At 34.6% G+C, this 20,045-nt stretch overlaps 1 protein-coding gene and 1 pseudogene across 4 annotated transcripts in view; one reads left to right on the top strand and one right to left on the bottom strand.

Moving 5' to 3' along the window:
• Positions 1–20,045, bottom strand: part of Dlg2 (discs, large homolog 2 (Drosophila)) — a 1,924,417-nt gene that overhangs the window by 1,885,955 nt on the left and 18,417 nt on the right. For all 4 annotated transcript variants that reach the window (XM_013511774.1, XM_013511776.1, XM_005379786.2 and 1 more), the window contains exon 2: positions 15,078–15,209. In XM_013511774.1, coding sequence (XP_013367228.1) covers positions 15,078–15,209 — 132 coding nt within the window. The remainder of the gene's footprint in view (positions 1–15,077; positions 15,210–20,045) is intronic.
• LOC102028851 lies at positions 7,652–13,556 on the top strand (annotated as a pseudogene).

Below are 20,045 nucleotides of genomic sequence, written 5' to 3'. Positions count from 1 at the left end.
TTAATGTTTCCCTCCTTTTATCTTTAAAATAAAAATTTAAAAAAAAAAAACTATTTGCAGAAGTAACAGCAGAAAAATTCCCAAGCATTCAAAAGAATCTGATGTACAATAAAGTGAGGCATAGAATTCCAATTAGTCATAGCCAAAATAGATCTACACCCAGACATATAATAATCAAGATCCCAGAAATTCAGCAAAAGAACAGAATATTAAAAGTTATTAGAGAAAAGAAACAGATCACCTATAAAGGAATGCCCATCAAGGGAAGATTTCTCAACACAAGCCATCAAGTCAACAAGAGCTTGGAGTAAAGTATTTCAGGTCTTGAAAGAAAACAACTTCTAACCCAGATTGATGTACCCTGAAAAACTATCCTCCAAAAGTAACAGACAAATAAAATATTTCCATGACAAAGAACAACTGAAGAAATTCATGAGCACCAAACCAATCCTACAAAGAGTATTGAAAGATAGTCTAGAAAGAGATAAAAATGACCACAATTCCAAGAGCAACAACAGAAAAAAATATCAAGCAGGGCAAACAATTAAACAGAAGAAAAAAGCAGGGAACCAACAGCAGGAAAATAGCATGAAAAAGATAAGCCAATACAAACCAGTTATAACTATCAATGTAAATGATCTCAATTCACCAATCAAAAGAAACAGATTAGCAGAATGGATCAAGAAACAAAATCTAGAGGGAGGGGCAAGATGGCGAAGAGGTAAGCAGCAGAGAAAGAACCTCTCCAAGTGTTGCCATCCAGACGCTGGAATATAGCAATGTGCAAAGGGAAAGAAGGAGGAAAGTGAGTCCCCCCAGACCCAGGAAGGAAATGAAGTATGAACTGAAGCCTATGGAGAGAATCAAGAGAGAAACTTCAACAAAGAAAAATGAGATACCCAATGGCGCCCTCTCCCCAAATAGGAAACACTGCACAAGAGGAGGGGTTCAAACCTGCCAACACACGTTGAGTGCTGGAGACCACAAAGGCCTCCAAAAAGAGATACAACAGTAGATGGGAGCAGCAGATGTGAAGGACTTCACTAACTGCTGGTGAGTGCCCAGGGCTCAGTCATCCTGTGTAAGAGAGCAATTGGCTGGAAGCCATCTTGGAGAAGAGCCCTTTGAGCTCAGAATTCAGAGTGGCTACTGGCTCCATCTCCCAGCCGGGCTCAGGCTCACGGAAGGTGTGCTATGGCTGCAGGCCACCAGAGGGTGCAGGCCCAATGAGATTATTCACTATACTGTAAAAAAGCTACTGCTTGTTTTTTATGAGGATGCTGTCTCTATAAAGGAGAGACAAACATTTTGTTGTTCTTGTTGTAGTTTTTTTTGTTGTTGTTAATTTTTTGTTTTGTTTTCTATTTTGCTTTGTTTTATTTTTTGTTTTGTTTTTATAGTTGGGGGGTTGGGTTTTTTTTTCTTTCTCCTTTGTTTGAACTCATATCATAGGTGTGTGAACATGGTGTCTAGCTTCTTTGTGGTTATGGTTCAGTTCTGTTCTTTTTATTTCTTCCTTCTCTCTTTCCTCCAGTCTTCTACACCAGTTTCCCAAAGGTAGCATGATCCCCCTTTGTCCTCCAGCCTTACTTCTAATCTCTTCCTCTCCTTCCACTTCTCTATTTTCTCCCTAACCCATTTTAAATTTTAACCCCTGAGGGCAAAATTGACATAATAAAGACTTGTATACTGCATACAATTTTCTGATTTGTTTTAGATTTTTTCATATAACCACAAATCTAGTCCATAATGGTTAAAGGTGGCAAATTAATGGTTACTTCAGTTTGTTATTTTCTAAGCTGTTTCATGTTATTGTTATTGGTACTACTATCACCAAAAGTGACATAATTGTTCTAAACAGCTGTCATTACTGGTATTCCAAGACTGAGATTGACTACAGGTCACAGAAAATGTGGCACTGTGCCAAAGAACCAGGGGCTGGGCCTAATAGGCAAAAACTTCTCATTCCCAACAAATTGAAGATGTAAGATCTTATAGCAGACTCAAAACCCAAAAAGCAGCTATCCCTAGAAGACATCTAGGAGAAGCAGCAATTTCCTAAGGGTTCTAAATACTGGCAATAAAGCAACCCACTATAGGCAACTTACAAACATCATCCCAGCAATCAAACTAAAAAAAGAAAAGAAAAGACAATGAGGAGACACTTCAACAAGATATGACCCCAAACATCACCAAAGGGTTGGAAAAATTTTAAAAAATAAGCATTAACTGTTCCTTTTAATAAACCATTAGACATCAGTAGTACAGTTATCCCAGCTATCCATATATATTTTTCCCCTTCTTTCTTTCCTTTTCTTCTTGCCCTCATCCCAGTTGTTTCTTCCCTTTGAACAATTTCTTTAAAATGTGGCCTCTATTTACCATAGGAATAATATGATGATGATACTTTCAGACGTGGGCCTTCATGCAATAAGAGAAGAAGTAAAATTAGAAAATCTCATTCAAGGTTGGGTGCGGTGGCACATGCCTGTAATCCCAGCAATCAGGAGACTAAAGCAAGAGGATTGCTGCAAGTTTGAGGCTAGTGGGGCCTAAAAAGTGAATTCAAGGCCAGCCTGAACTATATAGTGAAACCTTGTCTCAAACAGACAAAAAAAAAAAAAAAATCTCAGTAATTATTACAAGAATACTGAGAAACATCTCTCCAAATATAGTGTTGTTACCTGATTGCTTAATTTACTACCTTACCAAAGCAAAAACAGTAGTCTAAATCACTCATTATAACTCTACCCCCTAATTTTTCACTTCTTCCCAATTCTGCTTTTCCAAGAACACAAATGTGTATCAATGGAACTTTCCCCCTTTTTTCTTCTCTTGTTTCAGAATAAAAGAATTTTTGAAACAAAAATTGTTTTTCTCAGAAAAAAGCACTTTAAAAATTATGATTAACCAAAAAAATGTTATACCTAAGCCATTACCCTTCCCAATATAGTTGCATAAGTAAAACTATTGCTAAGGATAAGGCTACCTATTAATCAAGAGACTGATGAGATGTAACAAAACTAGTCAGAAGAAAGGTAGAGAGAACTGGAACTCAAGGTAAGGAGGAACTCCTCTCATTTTATAAATTAAGGTAATGAAGTCAAGAATGATCAAGTGAATTTCCCAATATCATATACTACATGATTAGGAAGACAGACTGAAATTAGTTTCTATTGACCCTCAGTCTCCTTTACCATAATGAAAGGCAGTTATTCCGTAGGCCTTTTCTTTTACTAACAAATTCAGTGACTCTTTTGCAACCTCTTCTGAAGAACTCATTTTCTGTAGTTCTTTGATTTTTTATCCAGGTTCCCAACATTCAGCTTGAGTCAAGGAGCCAAAAATTATGTAATCTTGATCAAATTATTTAATCCCTCTAAACTTAAAAATATCATTAGTAATATGCATTTGCTGATGAGGATTACAGAAAATGTATGTACAAAGGAAACCATTAACTTTCTATTCAATACTCATTGCCTTCTTGTTCCACACTAAGAGAACCCCAATCTTGTAGGGAATAGCAAAGTGCTCTCCCAATGGCTCATGATTGGTTTAAAGAAAGTATGACAACTTTTTCCTGCATTTTTCAGTCTGCCTTGAGTTAATGGTACAGTTTGGGCCAATCTGACACCAAAAAAAGTCTGTGCTTGGAAAAAGAATGTTATATGTGAGAAACTATGGCATTCATGCCATAAAAGTCACACCATCACTTTTATAGGTAGTAGCTCTGAGAAAATTTTGCTTTCTTAATAAGGAAAGATCATTGGAGCTTTTATTTTCCCTTCTTCCTGCCTCCCTCTTCTGGTCTTGAACATGGACATCATGTCTCCAAATGCAGATGCCATGTTATAAGCATCAAATAACAAACATAAGATAAACACCATAATAACTGCAGAGACACTGGCTAGAAATTTCCTGAGATGCTGAAGAAACACAACCAAATACCTACCTTCGGATATCTTTTGTAATAAAAATTACATCCTATTTGCTTAAGTTCCTAGCTCCTTTCAAATGAATACATCCCCTGTTTGTTTTGTTTTGTTTGAGATGGGGTGTTGTTATGTAGTTTAGTCCAGCCTTGAACTCACTATGTAGGTTAGGCTAGCCTTGAACTCACTGCAATTATCCTGCCTCAGCCTCTTGAGGGCTGGGATTACAGGTATGTGATACCATTCCCCAGATTCAGATGAGTACATCTCCAATTTAAGAATCTAACAAAGTACAAAGCGTGCAGCAACTCTCAATTATTCATTCACAAATTTAACAAAACTTTACTTTGTAGCTATTATGTGGTAGGCACTTAGTCAATATAAAAGATATAGCAATTAATAAGACTGAAAAAATGGCTGCTCTTATGAAATTTATATTTTAGGGGGAAAAATTGTGCAATAAACGCATACAAAATTTCTCACAGTAATACAGGTAGTCACTAAAATTAAAATATGGCAATGTAATAGATGTGACTTGGAGGTGGTGTGGAGATGGGAAGGTAGAAATATACATTACAGTAAGTCCCCAAATTATGAACATTTGAGTTGCAAAATTTCACAGATATGAAGAGACCTCTTACCAACGTTCACAGATGTGAAAAAATCACGGAAGTAGCTCACATGTCTACCGGACATTGTCACAGTTGTGCTGCTGTGTGTTTATTGTACAGTGCGATACTGTACAGTGGTACAGTTCTCAATCAGAGCCCAGGATGTCCAGAAGCAAGAGGAAAAGCAGTGGTAATGTGGAGGAGACTGTTAGGACATGCAAGGCAATACACATTGTATATCTGTGTCAAAGGTGTGTAAGACTCACTTAATCAGACTTAGAAATGAATCCAACTTATGAACGTTCTCCCAGAATGGAACTCATTTATAAGTTGGGAGTTACTATACAGGCTTTGAGACCTGAATGATGAGATAAGTCAGCAATGCAGAAGTCTGGGTAAAAGGTACTGCCTATAAAAGAAAACCATGTGGAATGTCCTGGGACAGCATTTAGGAATAGAAAGTAGGGCTGGAGTATGGTGATAAGCAGTAACAATAAGAAATGCGATAAAAGATGTGAAGGTCTGGTAAAAATTTGCAGGTAGAACTTTGAATTTCATTGTAAGGTTTAACAGAAAGCTACTAAAAAGTTTTAATTAAAAATAGTATCTAAACATTTTTGAACACAGTACAATATGAATGTGATCACTTTAAGAAAACCCTCATGATTTCACTAGTTTAATTTCAAAATTCTCATTGGAATTATACTTACTCTTTAATGCCTGTCTCCCTTAGAAGACCAAGAGCTCCATGAAAACAGGAACTAAATCTCCTTTGTCACTGAATCCCTAGAGTTAACATAGTGGCTCTTAGATAGCAAGATCTGAGATAATTTTTGTCAAATGACAGAAATTTAATGAAGGACTATTCGATTCCACACACTGGCTGAATTAGAACCAGTCTTTATATTAAAGAAGCTCACAACCTACTGAAGGAAACCAGCATGTAATCAACTACAGCAGAACATCGTAAGTGCTATACCAGAAATATGACTATATACTATAGGAAAATAAGGGAGAAAGTAATTAATTCTGCTTAAAGATAGGAAAAGTAATAGAGAAATATTTAACCAAGTAATAAATACTCATTTCCTCAAAACAGCTGTTTATACTAAGAAAATGTCTATATTAATTTGATTAGTTAACACACCTCAAAGACCACATACTGTATTGACATTTTTTAGATATTATCACCATGCTGTTTCACATCTTAAAAGATTTATTCCTCAAATAATATTTTAGAATCTTTTATATATTTTTGTATTATATACATCAATTCCCTGAAAGTATTTTAACAACTGAAAGGTTCCATATTATATTAGTAATATTAGTGTGCTTCCTGTGGCAAAATCTAAATGAGAATATCTGTTCTGTACTGCTTTCCTACAAAATGCCACATATTAGTTTTAGTGATCATCACCAAATTTTCCTTTATTTCATACTCAGCAGATCATGAGATCCTGTCACGCTCCCCCATCCTTAAAAACATGTTTGAAGTTTCACCATGTGACTGGATTAGGCAAGTCTTATATGCCATAATTTTTTTCTTATTTCAGCTATAATATAAATAAAAGCCTTCATTTAAAAACAGCCAGCCTTGCAGACAGCCAAAGGACATAAATTTAGTTAAATGGTGCCATCTGGTGACATAAATCTTGCAGTAGTATACAAAGCCCAAAGCCAGGAATGACATACAACCCTCTTGATGGCTTCAAACCCAAAGTGTCAAAGTTTAGAAATACTTCATCTTGCCTGACATGAAACATACACCTAGTCACAGCCCAAATATGGTGGTTTAACAAAGGTAATTATGAGAATTATTTGAGCCACATTTTATGTTTTACCTCTTGATTTTCAAGTTTACCTTCAATCTTTGAAAAAGATGTCAACCCAGTCTTTGAAAAAGACTTCGGTCCAATGTAATGCCCTATCTGACTCTTAGAACACATTTTATTTATTAAATGCTTTATTTTTTATTAGTAAATGTTTGGAGTACATAGTAACTTTATTCATTGTAGGGCGGTAGTTCACATATATAACACATCTTAATTCTTTTTTCGTCCCTTTTCCCTCCTTTCTTTCCTCCCTCCCCCCATTTGTTGGTCCCCCTCCCATTTGCAAGTGCTCTACCTATTTCCCACTATCTTTTATTTTGCTCTTTATTTATATTTTGAGTTTTTCATATAACAGAAACCATTTGATACTTAAACATGTGCGCCTGATTTCTTTCGCTTAATAGTATGGTCTCAAGATGTATCCATTTTCCTACAAATGAGTGAAGTTAATCCTTCTTTATGACAGAAGGACTGTATTTAAATATACACATTGCATATACGTATGCACATTTTCTTTATACATTAATTTGTTGACAGACATATAGGCCACTGCTACAACTTAGCTATTATGAATTGTGCTGCTATCAACATGGGTATGTATGCATCACTGAAATGTGGTGTCTTTAATGCTTTCAGAAAGATATATACTTAGAAGGGGACTAGCTAGATCAGATAGAACTTCTATTTTTAGTTTCTGAGGAATTTTTATACTAATTTCCAAAGTGGTTATGCTAGTTTAGATTCTCACCAACATTGTAGAATGGTCCCACCACCACCCCTTGCAGCTTCACCATAATTTGTTATTTGATTTCTTGATGATAGTCATTCTTTCTGAAGATGAAATCTCAGTGTTGTTTTAATTTGCATTTCTCTATTGGCCAGAAATATTGAATATTTTTTATGTATTTATTGACCATTTGTACTTCTTCTGAGAAGTATCTGTTCATTTCAGTTGCACGTTTTATTAGGTCTTTTATTTGGGGGATCTAAATTTTTTGAGTTCTTTGTATAGTCTAGATATTGTTCCTCCCTTTGAGGAGTAGCTGGCAAAAAAATTTTCCAGGTTGTATCTTCACTGTGTGTACTGTTTACTTTTCTGTGCAGAGGCTTTTTAATTTGATACAGTCCTATTTGTTGATTCTTGATGTTATTTCTTGTACAATTGGGGTTCTGTTCAGAAAGTCTTTGCTGAGAGATGCAGGCAAGGTAGCTTGAGGTAGCTACTGCCTCAGCCACTACGGGACGATACCCAGGATCTATCATACCTGTTGAACAACTATGGAAGACTACACCAAAATAGAGAAAATTGGAGAAGGTACTTATGGAGTTGTATATAAGGGTAGACACAAAACTACAGGTCAAGTGGTAGCCATGAAGAAAATCAGACTAGAAAGAGAAGAGGAAAGGGTTCCTAGTACTGCAATTCAGGAAATTTCTCTATTAAAGGTATTCGCCATCCAAATACAGTCAGTCTTCAAAATGTGTTTATGAAGGATTCCAAGTTATATCTCATTTTTTAACTCCTTTCCATGGATCTCAAGAAATACTTGGATTCTATTCCTCCTGGGCAGTTCATGGATTCATCACTTGTTAAGAGTTATTTGTACCAAACAGGGTATTGTCTTTTGTCACTCTAGAAGACTTCTTCACAAAGACTCAGTACCACAAAATCTGTTGGTTGATGACAAAGGAATAGTTAAACTGGCTGACTCTGGCCTTGCTGGAGCTTTTGGGATATCTATTAGAGTATCTACACACTAACACTCTGGTATAGATCTCCACAAGTATTGCTGGGATCAGCCTTGCTCTACTCCAGCTGACATTTGGAGTATAAGTACTATTTTTGCAGAATTGGCAAATAAGAAACCACTTTTCCATGGGGATTCAGAAATTAATCAACTCTTCAGGATTTTCAGAGCTTTAGGCACTCCCAACAATGAAATATGGCCAGAAGTGGAATTTTTACAGGACTGTAGGAATACATTTCCCAAGTGGAAACCTGGAAACCTAGCATCCCATGTCAAAAACTTGAATGAAAATGGCTTGGATTTGCTCTCGAAAATGTTAGTCTATGATCCTGCTAAATGAATTTCTGGCAAAATGGCACTGAATAATTCATATTTTGATGATTTGAACAATCAGATTAAGAAGATGTACATTTCTGGCAAAAAGTTTCCACATATTATAATCTGGATGAATAGTGGTATTTTTACTGTTGATTCTATTTTTTGTCTTCTATACTTTTCTTCTTTGCTATAAAACTGAAACTGTACTTCACATTCTAATTCCAAAAGAATAATTTAAAAATATAAATGTTGTTCCATATAAATTTAAATATAATTCTTTATATGTAAATAGATCTCACTGTGACAATTATTTGTTATTATAATAAAATTATAGATCTAAAATAAGAAAGTCTATGTCTACCTATTTTATCTTATTTTATTTTATTAATTTCCTGTTTTAAAATTAAATCTTTGATCCATTTTTATTTTAGCTTAGTATATGGTGAGAGACATGGGTTTGGTTTCAATCTCCTACATGTGGGCGGCCAGTTTTCCCAGTATCATTAATTAAAGAGACTGTCTTTCCTTCATTGCCTGTTTTTGGACTCCCTTGTCAAAAATCAAATAGCTGAATTTCCTAGGGTTATTTCTGCATCCTCAATTCTGTTCATTAATCCACATGTTTGTTTTTGTACCAGTGCCATGCTGTGTAGTTTTTTATATAACTTGAAATCTGAGATTGTGATACCTATTACTTTGCTCTTGTTTCCCAGGATTGTGTTTGCTATTCTGGATTTCATCTGGTCCCATATAAAATTTAGAATTATTTTCTCCAGCTCTGTGAGGAATGCTATTGGTCTTTTGATTGAGATTACATTAAATCTGTATATCAGTTTTAGAAATATGGCTCTTTTGACTATATTGGTTCTGGCTATCCAGAAAGATGAGGATATCTTTCCATTTTCTGATGACCTCCTGGAGAACACTTTAAAAGCATAAATCTCACCCTTATTCCAGTGAGATCCATTTTATCACTCATCTCTAAGAAATTATCATTCACTGTTTAACCAGTCAATATTTATTTGAAGGCCCATAACATGCAATTTGTTTCACTGGAGCACACACTTTGAGGCTGTGAGTGGCAGCAAGTATTACCTAGTGAGTGTTCCTCTAACACATGGCCAAGCAGCACTTCATTGTAGCCTTGCTATTCATTATCCAGAGAAGTATAAGTAGAAACTACCATTAAGTACTCAAAAGTGGGAGTCATTTAAATGTTTGAGTTGTGCTATTGTATTTTAGAAGTAATATTAGGATCCATAATGATACCTATGAACTTATGGATTCTCATAGTATTCAAGGTATGTTCCAGAATGATAATCGTTCATTAAATTCATTAAAAACTAAACCAAATCTTTATAAGACTAAAGACTAAAGAAATGCCACTATCATATTCTTCAAAGTTCATTAATAATGCTGAAAAACTAAATTACTTCTCTTGAATGGCCAAATGCTGACTATTTAGAACCCATGTTCTCAAATGTCAGCATGTCTCAGAATCAACTGGAAGAGTCTTTAAAATACTTCAAAGAGTTTACTTCGCGAGTTTCTGATTCAGTAGATCTGGGGTGAGACCCATGAGTTTATACTGCTAACCAAATTCACAGATGACTGGCACTTCTAGTCCAAGAACAACACCTTGAGAAGCTCTGTTTTTGACAATTAGAGTTAAGTTGTTCCAAATACAGAGAACTATATGGGCCCTTGCATTCACCATAATCTATAAAAATTCCTTGACTTTCTTATAATCAGGTAGCAAAAGGTACACATAATTATTAATAGGTAAAACTAAAGTAGCCATAATGCTTTCAAATAGATTTTATTTTGAAATAAAAATATTATATTAAAATTAATGCAATGGGAAAATGTGTTTTTTAACTCTAAAATATGGTAAAGCTCTTGCACATATTTATTTTGTGCCTTTATCACCACTATAATTAAATAATTATGTATATCAACTCTCTGAAAAGATTTCAACAGCCAAATGAATTAAGGCTCTAAGATCAGTAATATTCACATGTTTAGTTAGGAAAACCTAGCTGGAAAAATTATGTTCTGCTTTTTTTCAGTTGCCACATGTTAGTTTTAGTGAACATCCCCAGATTTTCATGTATCACATACTTAGCAGAAATCTCCAGTACCTTTCATGCTCCCACCTCAAAGAAACAAAACTTTGAGCTTTCACTATCTCACTGTGTAGCAAAGGCTCATATGCAATTAAAATAAATTAATTTATTAATTTTGATAATGTCTTTTTCCCTACTTTTTCCTCTATTTGCTCATATAGGTAAACACTGTCTTCTATATTAGATTACTTATCTCTGCTACCTAACACAATGTCTAACACCCAACAAGTATTTTTAAATAATTGTTCAGAAAATGAATAGAAATTTATTGAAAGTCTATTATTAAAGGTTCATATTGGAAACACAAAAGTTAATTAGATAAAACCCTTACCATCAAGATGCTCACAGACTATTGAAGGGACCAAAATACATTCAATTTCTCAAGCAACATGGTAAGCACTTTAATGTGAACAAAAGCCAATGAGAGGGGTGGAGATGTAGCTCAGTAGCAGAGTGACTGCATGGCATGTTTGAGGCTCTGAGTTAGATCTTCAGTATGGGAGAGGGAGAGCAGGTCAACGGATGATGCATAACTGAAAGGGCTAATTAAAGCTTCTAATAAATAAGGAAGTGTTAGGAGGCTTCAACAAGAAGATGATAAAGCCCAGTATATAGCACATTATTTCAAACTGTTGCTACTCATCTCAAGTATCTACAGGGGTTCTCGTAAGTCTTAAGGAAACAAAAAAATATTCTAACAAAATGTCAGACATATAAAGTATAACAGCTTGTGTAAAACAGGATGAACACTCTTCTAAGAGACTATTACTGGTGAAATTTAAACAAAGTATCACTTGAATGTTTATTGTAAGTCCTACTATAGAATTTCCCTTCAAATAAGGTAGCAAAAGAAGGGAACAAATTAGATTAGTGAGGCTAATAAAGTTTTAGAAGGATTTGCTATCTGTGAAATATGTCTATATTTCTTTCCATTGTATAAGTACTGAGAATAACTCATAATTTTCAGTAAGTTAAAAAAACAAAACACATGCGAGGTGTGGTGGCACATGCCTGTAATCCCAGCATTCAGGAGGCTGAGGCAGGAGGATCGCCATGAGTTCGAGGCCAGCCTGGGCTACATAAGTGAGTTTAAGGCCAGCCTGAACTACATAGTGAGACCCTGTCTCCAAAAAAACTTATATTACATATCTGAAAATAAATCCATTATATTAAAATATTTTTCACAAATAATTATAGTGGTAATATAGATCTTTAAATTGTCAAAGTAGACCTGAGAGATAAGAATAAAAGTAATAGGGCTGGGGATTTAGCTCAGCAGCACAGTACCTGCCTGGCAAGCACAAGGTCGAGAGTTCAATTCCCAGTACCGGAAAAACAAACAAACAAGAAATAAATAAATAAAAGTAATAAAAATGTTCCATTCTGGCCCAACATTGCCTAAATAAGAATAAATAATAGGATGCTTTGAAAATCTGAATGTTTTAGCTATTCTAAAGAGACTTAATTTGTTAAACATCAGGGAATTCCAGTTCACTTATATTCAAACTCTGAAAACTGTCAATATTATGGTGATTATCTTAAAACTACAATTATCCAAAGGATAAATTTTTTCCTTAGTAGTACCACAAGATGTCACTCTAAGCCTAACATCTAAATGTGCAGCATTTAGCAAATGGCTTATTTTTCTTGTTTTGTACATTAATAAACACTGACTGTCAACTTTCAAAGTGTCTTTATCTACTGCCAGGTACTAGTAAACGGGAAATCAAAACAAATAATACAGGGACTTTAGAAGTAAGGATGAAGAAAGTTAAATAGTTCATTATTCTATATGCTTATCATGGATCCTTCTATTTACCAAAAAAATGGATTTTACATTCTTTTACTTTCATCCTATAATATTTCCAAAATGAATATATATTACTTTTTTTTTTTTGGTCTTTTCTTCCAGTACCAGGAATCAAACTCACGACCTTGCACTTGCCAGGCAGGTGCTTTGCCACTGAGCTAAATCCCCAGCCCCTATATTACTTTTATAATTAAAGAAAGTTATATAATAAAAAATTGAAAAGATACAATACCTTTGCTATAACCCTCCATGTTATCACAGAACTCTTTTTTTCAAATGCTTTTACACACTATTATACTGACCACAGTTATACAGACATGATTCTAGTTTCTAGTCCTCAACAATTATATTATCTAAGAATATAATTGTTTATGCATATGATTGACTACAAAAAGAAAATAGCATTTATTTTCAGAGTGATTATTTTCATCTGTAGAGGGAGGTTTTGTTTCTCAGGTCATGTGTAAATACTGTGCACATTCCGGAGTAAAGAGTATTTCACTTTACTATCAGTTTGTATTGATTTGTCTGAATTATTAATGCCTATTTACGTAGCTAGTTGAGATTCTTGCAAGGTATTATTTCAATGTACTGGTTATTTGAAGATGAGAAAAAATGGGTGAAGCCATGGTTTTCATTACTTAAAACAAAAAAGAAGGGAAGAGCAAGGGATAGTTGGTTGAAACAGAAAGCAAACTATGAACCCTAACAATGCTCAAATTTATCAATAGCTCCCTATCTATGTGTTTATAAATACATAAATCTTATTCAAGATATACATGTCTACACGACTTTTATTTGGAGCCTTAAAGAAAATACAGAATGAGAGCACTAAAACATTCAAAAATAATGTTAGTAATCAGGATTTAGTTACCCACATAAAATTCAATAGAAAATTAAGTTTTGATGTATAATGCTCCATTCTTTGCACTCTGGTTTATCTCCAAATGACTTTAAAAGGCCAGCTAAAACAAATCTATCCATTCAAATCTGGGCATTGGGATTACTTACATAATAGCTTTTACAGATTATTATTGTCTCTCATTTTACTAGAGAAATTCAAACCACACCATAAGCTTCAAGCCAAGATATTTATCATTCATTAAAATAATGGCAAAATGCAATTCTTTGTCAATGCATTTGTCTTTTTATTCCCCAGGTAATGGTGTTATCAAATGACATTATCAAAATATAGTAGAATTATCTAAATCATCCAGTAATACTCTTCCTAAATCAAGTTCTCAAAAGCTCAAGTTCTCTCAAAATTGAGCCAGTCCTAACTAAACACATCATACAAATCTATTTAGATACATTGCCATTTAGTTAATGGCATTTAGTATTTATCACTTAGAAGACACTATTCATTTTTAATTGAGAAATCTGTGGTTTGAAAATATTCTCTAAAATACTATTCTCTAACAATGTTTATTTAAATTCTATAACATTCTATTCAGAGTTGTTTTCACTGAACACTAGCTGTGATTAGTTATTCGTGTCATTAAGACTTATGAACCAAAATAGAATGTTTTAAAGAAATTAACCCACAAGCCCTAAGCAGGGTCAGGCCTGGTTAGTACTTGGATGGGAGAAATTAACCCACAAGTAAAATAATCTTATACAACAACTTTTTATTGCTATTTATTATCAATAAACTGCTTTTTGATTTTTCAAAATTTTATGGATTTTTAAAGTTATATTCAAATCATAAAGTTAAGGTTTGTATCAATAACTACATTTATAATAAAAACAGGTGAAACATTTCCAAAATGAAGTTCCATAAACTCCTATCTTTATATTATATATTAATAACTATCAGCTTGTAAAAGCAATAAAAATGTCTAGTAGACTCAGTTATTTCTTTAAAATGTACAGTGTTAAAGTCCTAGGTTTGAAAAAAAAAAAAAAAAAAATAAAGTCCTAGGTTTGATTCTCAGCAGCACAAAACTAATTAACTAATGAATACTTAGTTAATTAATTAAAATATATTGTGTTCAGTGGAGTTGTTTTTATTGTTTAGATAGTCAGCAATGTTTGTTGGGGGAAAAATTTACTGATATCTTTTGCTAGCTTTTTGTCACAAAATATTTAGAGGAATTAATAGCCATTTGCATAAATGCAAAAATATATAGAGAGCTAAAGATAAATGAATCTCTATTTTCTTCATAATCGTTAATAGGAGACTACATATAAAGTTAAACATTACTTGGTTAGATTCATGACAAATTGATAAGAATCCCAAAACATTGAATTTCCATCAGTTAATTTTTCAATGCTGGATCATAAGCTCTCCTAAGAAAGAAAGATGAAAACATTATTTGTTTCTACTTTTGAACCAAAAGCAAAAGTTTGATTCTGATTCAAATATAACCTAACATTTTTGTGTTACACAATTCCTTCTAAAGGAAGCAACTTCTTTAGTGAATCTGACCTCAACTTTTTGCAAAAACTACTCAGTGTTTTTAAATGTATAAATTTTTCTTCCTATATATTCTTTCAATGTTAACATTTTTCAAAAATCTAGCTCTATCTCTTTTATAACACTTCTTAGGTAAACATTAAATAGGAAAAAATTCCTTCTAGTGTCAAGGAAAATTATCACAGTTTGAAATTTCATTAACATCAAGTTCTTTGACCATATCATCCAAACTATTCAGCATAAGTCTAACCATTAAGAAGAGAGGTAATTTTTATAATACATACCTAACAAGGCTTGGAATAAGCTGCTCTTAAAGATACTCATGACCTTTTTAACAGCATTTTTCAACAGCTGTTCTTCTGGTGTTCTTAATTTTTTGCAATATTCTTCTAGCAATGATAAAGCACGGTCAGTATCTGAAAAACATAATTTAAAAATTCTATCATATGGTCTCAGAAAAATAATAAGCTAACAATAATTTACTTCATAGCTGTGTTCTTAATTTCATGACACAAAATAATTATAAATTCCATAATCTGTCATATAAAATTGATAATACTCTTATCAAATTCAAGAATCTACTTTTATTTTCTGTAGTTTTTCTGTCATTTTGAGAAAGGGTCATGCTATGCAATTCAGGCTGGCCTTGAACTCACTTTGTAGTACAGGATGGTCTCAAACTTACAACAATCCTCGTGCCTCAGCCTCCTGAGTGCTGGGATTACAGGCATGGGTCACCATGCCCAGCATGTATTTTCTGTAGTTCTGACATCTTAAAGAATCTACAAATGTGAAACAAAACAAAACAAAGAATACAATGTCCCCTGCCCTGCCCCACCAGCAGAGGAGCCACACTGAGCCCTGAACAGCTAAGGGAACCTCAGTGAACATGCCCCACACCCACCACACCTTTGTGGGAGCCACACTGAGCCCTGGACAGCTTCAGGAGCCTCAGTGAGCCTACCCCCACACCTTCACACCATTGTGGGAGCCATGCTGAGCCCCAGGGATCCTCAGGATCTATGAAAATGACAAAATGAAACAGGAAAATGCAATCTCAGAACTCCACCCCATCCAGAACAAGTCCAGGAGACATAGATATGGAACAGTTTGGAAGTCAGATACCTGAAATTTCTGAAACGATAGCAACTGAAGCAAAGAAACAATTCCATCAGGCCATGGAAGACATCAGATCAGAAATAATCTCTCAGGTAAAAAAAGAAATGAGAACAATAATGAAAGAATTACTCACTATATGTAAAGAAGATACAGATTTAAAAATAGAGGAACATAGAAAAATGATGGAAATCTTGAATGAACAATATAGGAAAGAATTAGAATGCATGAAACACATTCAAAGAGATATCCAGGAAATTAAAAATTCCATCAAAAGCTGGCAAAACTGCTTGAACGAAGCTGAAGATAGATTTTCAGACCATGAAGACAGCATTGCAGCTCATAATTGAGAAGGGAAAGATCTCTTAAAAATAATAAGCAACCAGGAAATAATTCAACAGCTGCAAGATGATGAAATGAAAAACAATACAAGACTAACGGGTGTCACGGAAACAGCAGGAGTCAACACAAATGGCACAAAAAGACTATTTGCAGAAGTAATAGCAGAAAAGTTCCCAGGAATGGAAAAAGAATCTGACATAGTTAAGTAAGGCACATAGAACCCAGATTAGGCATAACCAAAATAAATCTACACCCAGACTTATAATAATCAGGATCCCAGAAATTCAGCAAAAAAACCAGAATATTAAAAGCTGTTGGAGAAAAGAAAACAGATCAACTATAAAGGAAAGGCCATCAGAATCATGGCAGATTTCTCAAGCCATCAAATCAAGAAGAGCTTGGAGTGAAGTACTTCAGGTCTAAAAAGAAAACAACTTCCAACCCAGATTGATGTACCCTGATAAATTAGCCTGCAAAATTAATGGAGAATTATTTCCACAACAAAGAACAACTGAAGACATTCATGAGCACCAAACCAACCCTACAAAGAGTACTAAATGATATTCTAGAAAGAGATAAAAATGACCACAATTTCAAGAACAACAATACAAAGGAACCACTAAGCACAGCAAGCAATTAAAGAGGGAAAAAGTAAGAAACCAACATCAGGAAAATAACACACCAAAGATAAGCCAATACATATCAGTTATCACCATGAAAATAGCCTTAATTCACCAATCAAAAGAAGCAGACTGGCACAGTGGATCAAGAAACAAAATCCAACAATATGCTGTATACAAGAAACATATAACTCAAAAGGAAATTCATAGACTGAAAGTCAATAGGTAGAAAACAATACTCCATGCAAAAGGAACTCAGAAAAAAGCAGGGGCACCCATTCTGTTTGCAGACAATGTGAACTTCAAACCAAGAATGATCAAAAGAGATAAAGAAGGTCATTACATACTTGTTAGAGAAAAGCTGCAAGAGGAAGAGCTAACATTCATAAATATCTATGCACCAAATACAGGAGGACCCAACTATATAAGACAAATTTTAACAGACAAGAAAAATCAAATAAGTACTAATACAATCAAAACAGGAGACTTTAACACCCCATTGTCACAAAGAGATAGATCAACTAGACAAAAATATCAGCAAAGAAATAACAGAACTAAATGAAACTCATGGCAAGTAAGGCTGAAAACTTAGGTTGAAAATTGCTCATGTGAGGGAAAATTCAAAGGTCATATTCAGGAATGTGGACATTATTTTGCAGGAAGTCATCAATTTTTTCCATTTTTTCCTTGACCAAATAGAATCATACCCATTACGTAAACATCTGTGGCACTGTATGCCTTTTCCATTAAAAAAAACAAAAACAAAATAATAACAACAAAGACAAAAACAAAACAATACAAAAACAATAGAAATGATACAGGATTTCAAAACTAGATGATAGGAATTAACAATGGCTGTTATATTACATATTGTTATCTTCAAAAAGTTGCTCAGATTACCAGATGTAAGAATGCAATTGATCAAACAAGGAAAATAAAAAATAATAAATAAAAACATTAGAAACAATATGGAGCTTTGCTAAACAAGATGGTAAGAATTCAAGAATGGTTGTTATATTGCATATTGTTGTCTTCAAACTAGTTGTTCAGATTACCAGATATAAGCATGCAAGATTGCTCAAGAAAAGTCAGTCATTTAAGCATTGACTGTTCCTTTCAATAAACCAATAGAGGGGCTGAGGATTTAGCTCAGCGGCAAAAGCGCCTGCCTGGCAAGTGCAAGGTCGTGAGTTCAGTTCCCGGTACCGGAGAAAAACCAAAAAATAAAAATAAAAATAAAAAAATAAACCAATAGACATCAGCCATACAATTATCCCAGCTATCCTTGTATACACGTATATATTTTTCCTTTCCTTCTTTCTTTTCTCCTTTCCCTCATCCGAGTTATTCCTTCCCTTTGAGCAACTTCTTTCCCTTTCACAGTATCTATTATACCTTTTGGTACAATTAGGGAGACAGTTTCCTCACAGATTTTAGAATCAAATAAAAACAATGTATGCACAATGCTTATCTTAGCACAATGTCTAAATTAATAAATCAACTGAAAACCTACATTCCCTTTGAACTACATTCCAAGTCAAAGTTAATCACTATAATTAACCCTTCCTCAAAAACAGTTTGTGCACACAAATATTATAGGCATTCTTAAAATATACTATGTTGTACTAAGACTTGTTGAATAGATGTCTTCATTCCTCACAAAATGAAATATCCTTAAAAAAGATCACCAGTCACACTGTCTTTGCATGTAGTTGTTGATAATTGTCTTGAAACTTTAGAAACCCTCTTTCTCCAAGCTGCCATCTTCAAAAATAGAATAAACTACAATAACAATAGTTATATATATTGACTTTATATCTATATGTATTTATTTCTCATGAACTTTCTGATTTTTCTTTCCTATAGCCCTTTTTTTTTTTATTTTTAATCTTTTGTCTTTTTGAGACAGGGTCTCACTATGCAGTTCAGGCTGGCCTTGAGCTCACTTTGTAGCCCAGGTTGGTCTTGAACTCACATATCCTCCTGCTGCAGCCTCCCGAGTCCTGGGATTACAGGCATGCACCACCATTCCCAGCCTCCTATAAACCTATTATTGGAGCTTAGATAGGATACCAAACACAGAACTTTGCCCTAGAACTTACTGCTGAGTTAGTGACTAACATGGGTAGGGCTACCTGTGGATGAAACCTCTGGAACAGATCCACTGCCAGGGGAAGACGTAACTGCAACCCAAGTCTATGGGACTCTTATTCCAGACAGCATCACACATAACTCGTTGCAGCAGTCTTGGGCCATGAGTTCACCACAGCAAAAGGCAATCCACTAAAATATGAGCCTTGGTCTCATCAAAGATTTGGGCTGGTCTTAGTGGACTGTGGACTCAGGATGGGACATGGCTGGATAACACTGGTGGCCATAGGTGTGACATAAACATTTTGAGCTGGTCCATCCATACTGCTCTGCCCAGAATACCGCAATACCTGACCACAAGCAGATATTAGCAGATGAGGCATCTGAGCCCATCCTAGCCTCAGGAAGAGACTTGTGGGGACAAACTACTCTTTAAATGTTTTCAATGTACTCTCCTATTTCTTTCTGAACAAGACATCAATAGTATATTTGAGACAAACCTGAACTTGTCTTGCTCTCTAGAACTGAAACAATAAAAATATAGCAATAGCAACCCCTGCAAAACTGGACCTAAGTACCATCCAGTGCTGAAACAATGGAAGAGACTACAGGTTCAGAAAATATAAGTAGATTTCTTAGAAAGCACAAACAAAGACTGGAATAAATACAGTACCTAATCTATCAATGCCCAAACAATGTTACATACCAACAAGCATGTTTTTGTCTAGAGCTTATTTTTGCAAGGGAGAACAATATAATACCAGACACACATTTTATAAGATTATTTACACTAGTCACCCAAAGAATGATATAAAAAAGAGTGCGTGAAATCTGTACACTCACTGAGACCAAGGAATCCAGCTAATGGCTGGGATCCCACAGAAATGCTCTGCTGGAGTCCAGCCGAAGACCTAGAGCTCATAACAATGCCTCCCACGAATCCAACTGGAGACCTAGATCCCAGGACAATGTCTCATGCAGCCCTGTTTCACGGATCTGTGCTGCAACAGCCCAAAGGTCAGTGGTGGAATCTAGGAAGTCTGTGCCAGTGGGATGAAGGATCTGTGCTAACAGGCTGAGGGA

The sequence above is a fragment of the Chinchilla lanigera genome, unplaced genomic scaffold, assembly GCF_000276665.1.
Source record: "Chinchilla lanigera isolate Chin_1 unplaced genomic scaffold, ChiLan1.0 scaffold00013, whole genome shotgun sequence".
In the NCBI taxonomy this organism is placed as follows: Eukaryota; Metazoa; Chordata; class Mammalia; order Rodentia; family Chinchillidae; genus Chinchilla; species Chinchilla lanigera.
Note: the sequence above shows the minus strand (reverse complement) of the source record. Positions and strands in the feature narration are given on the sequence as shown.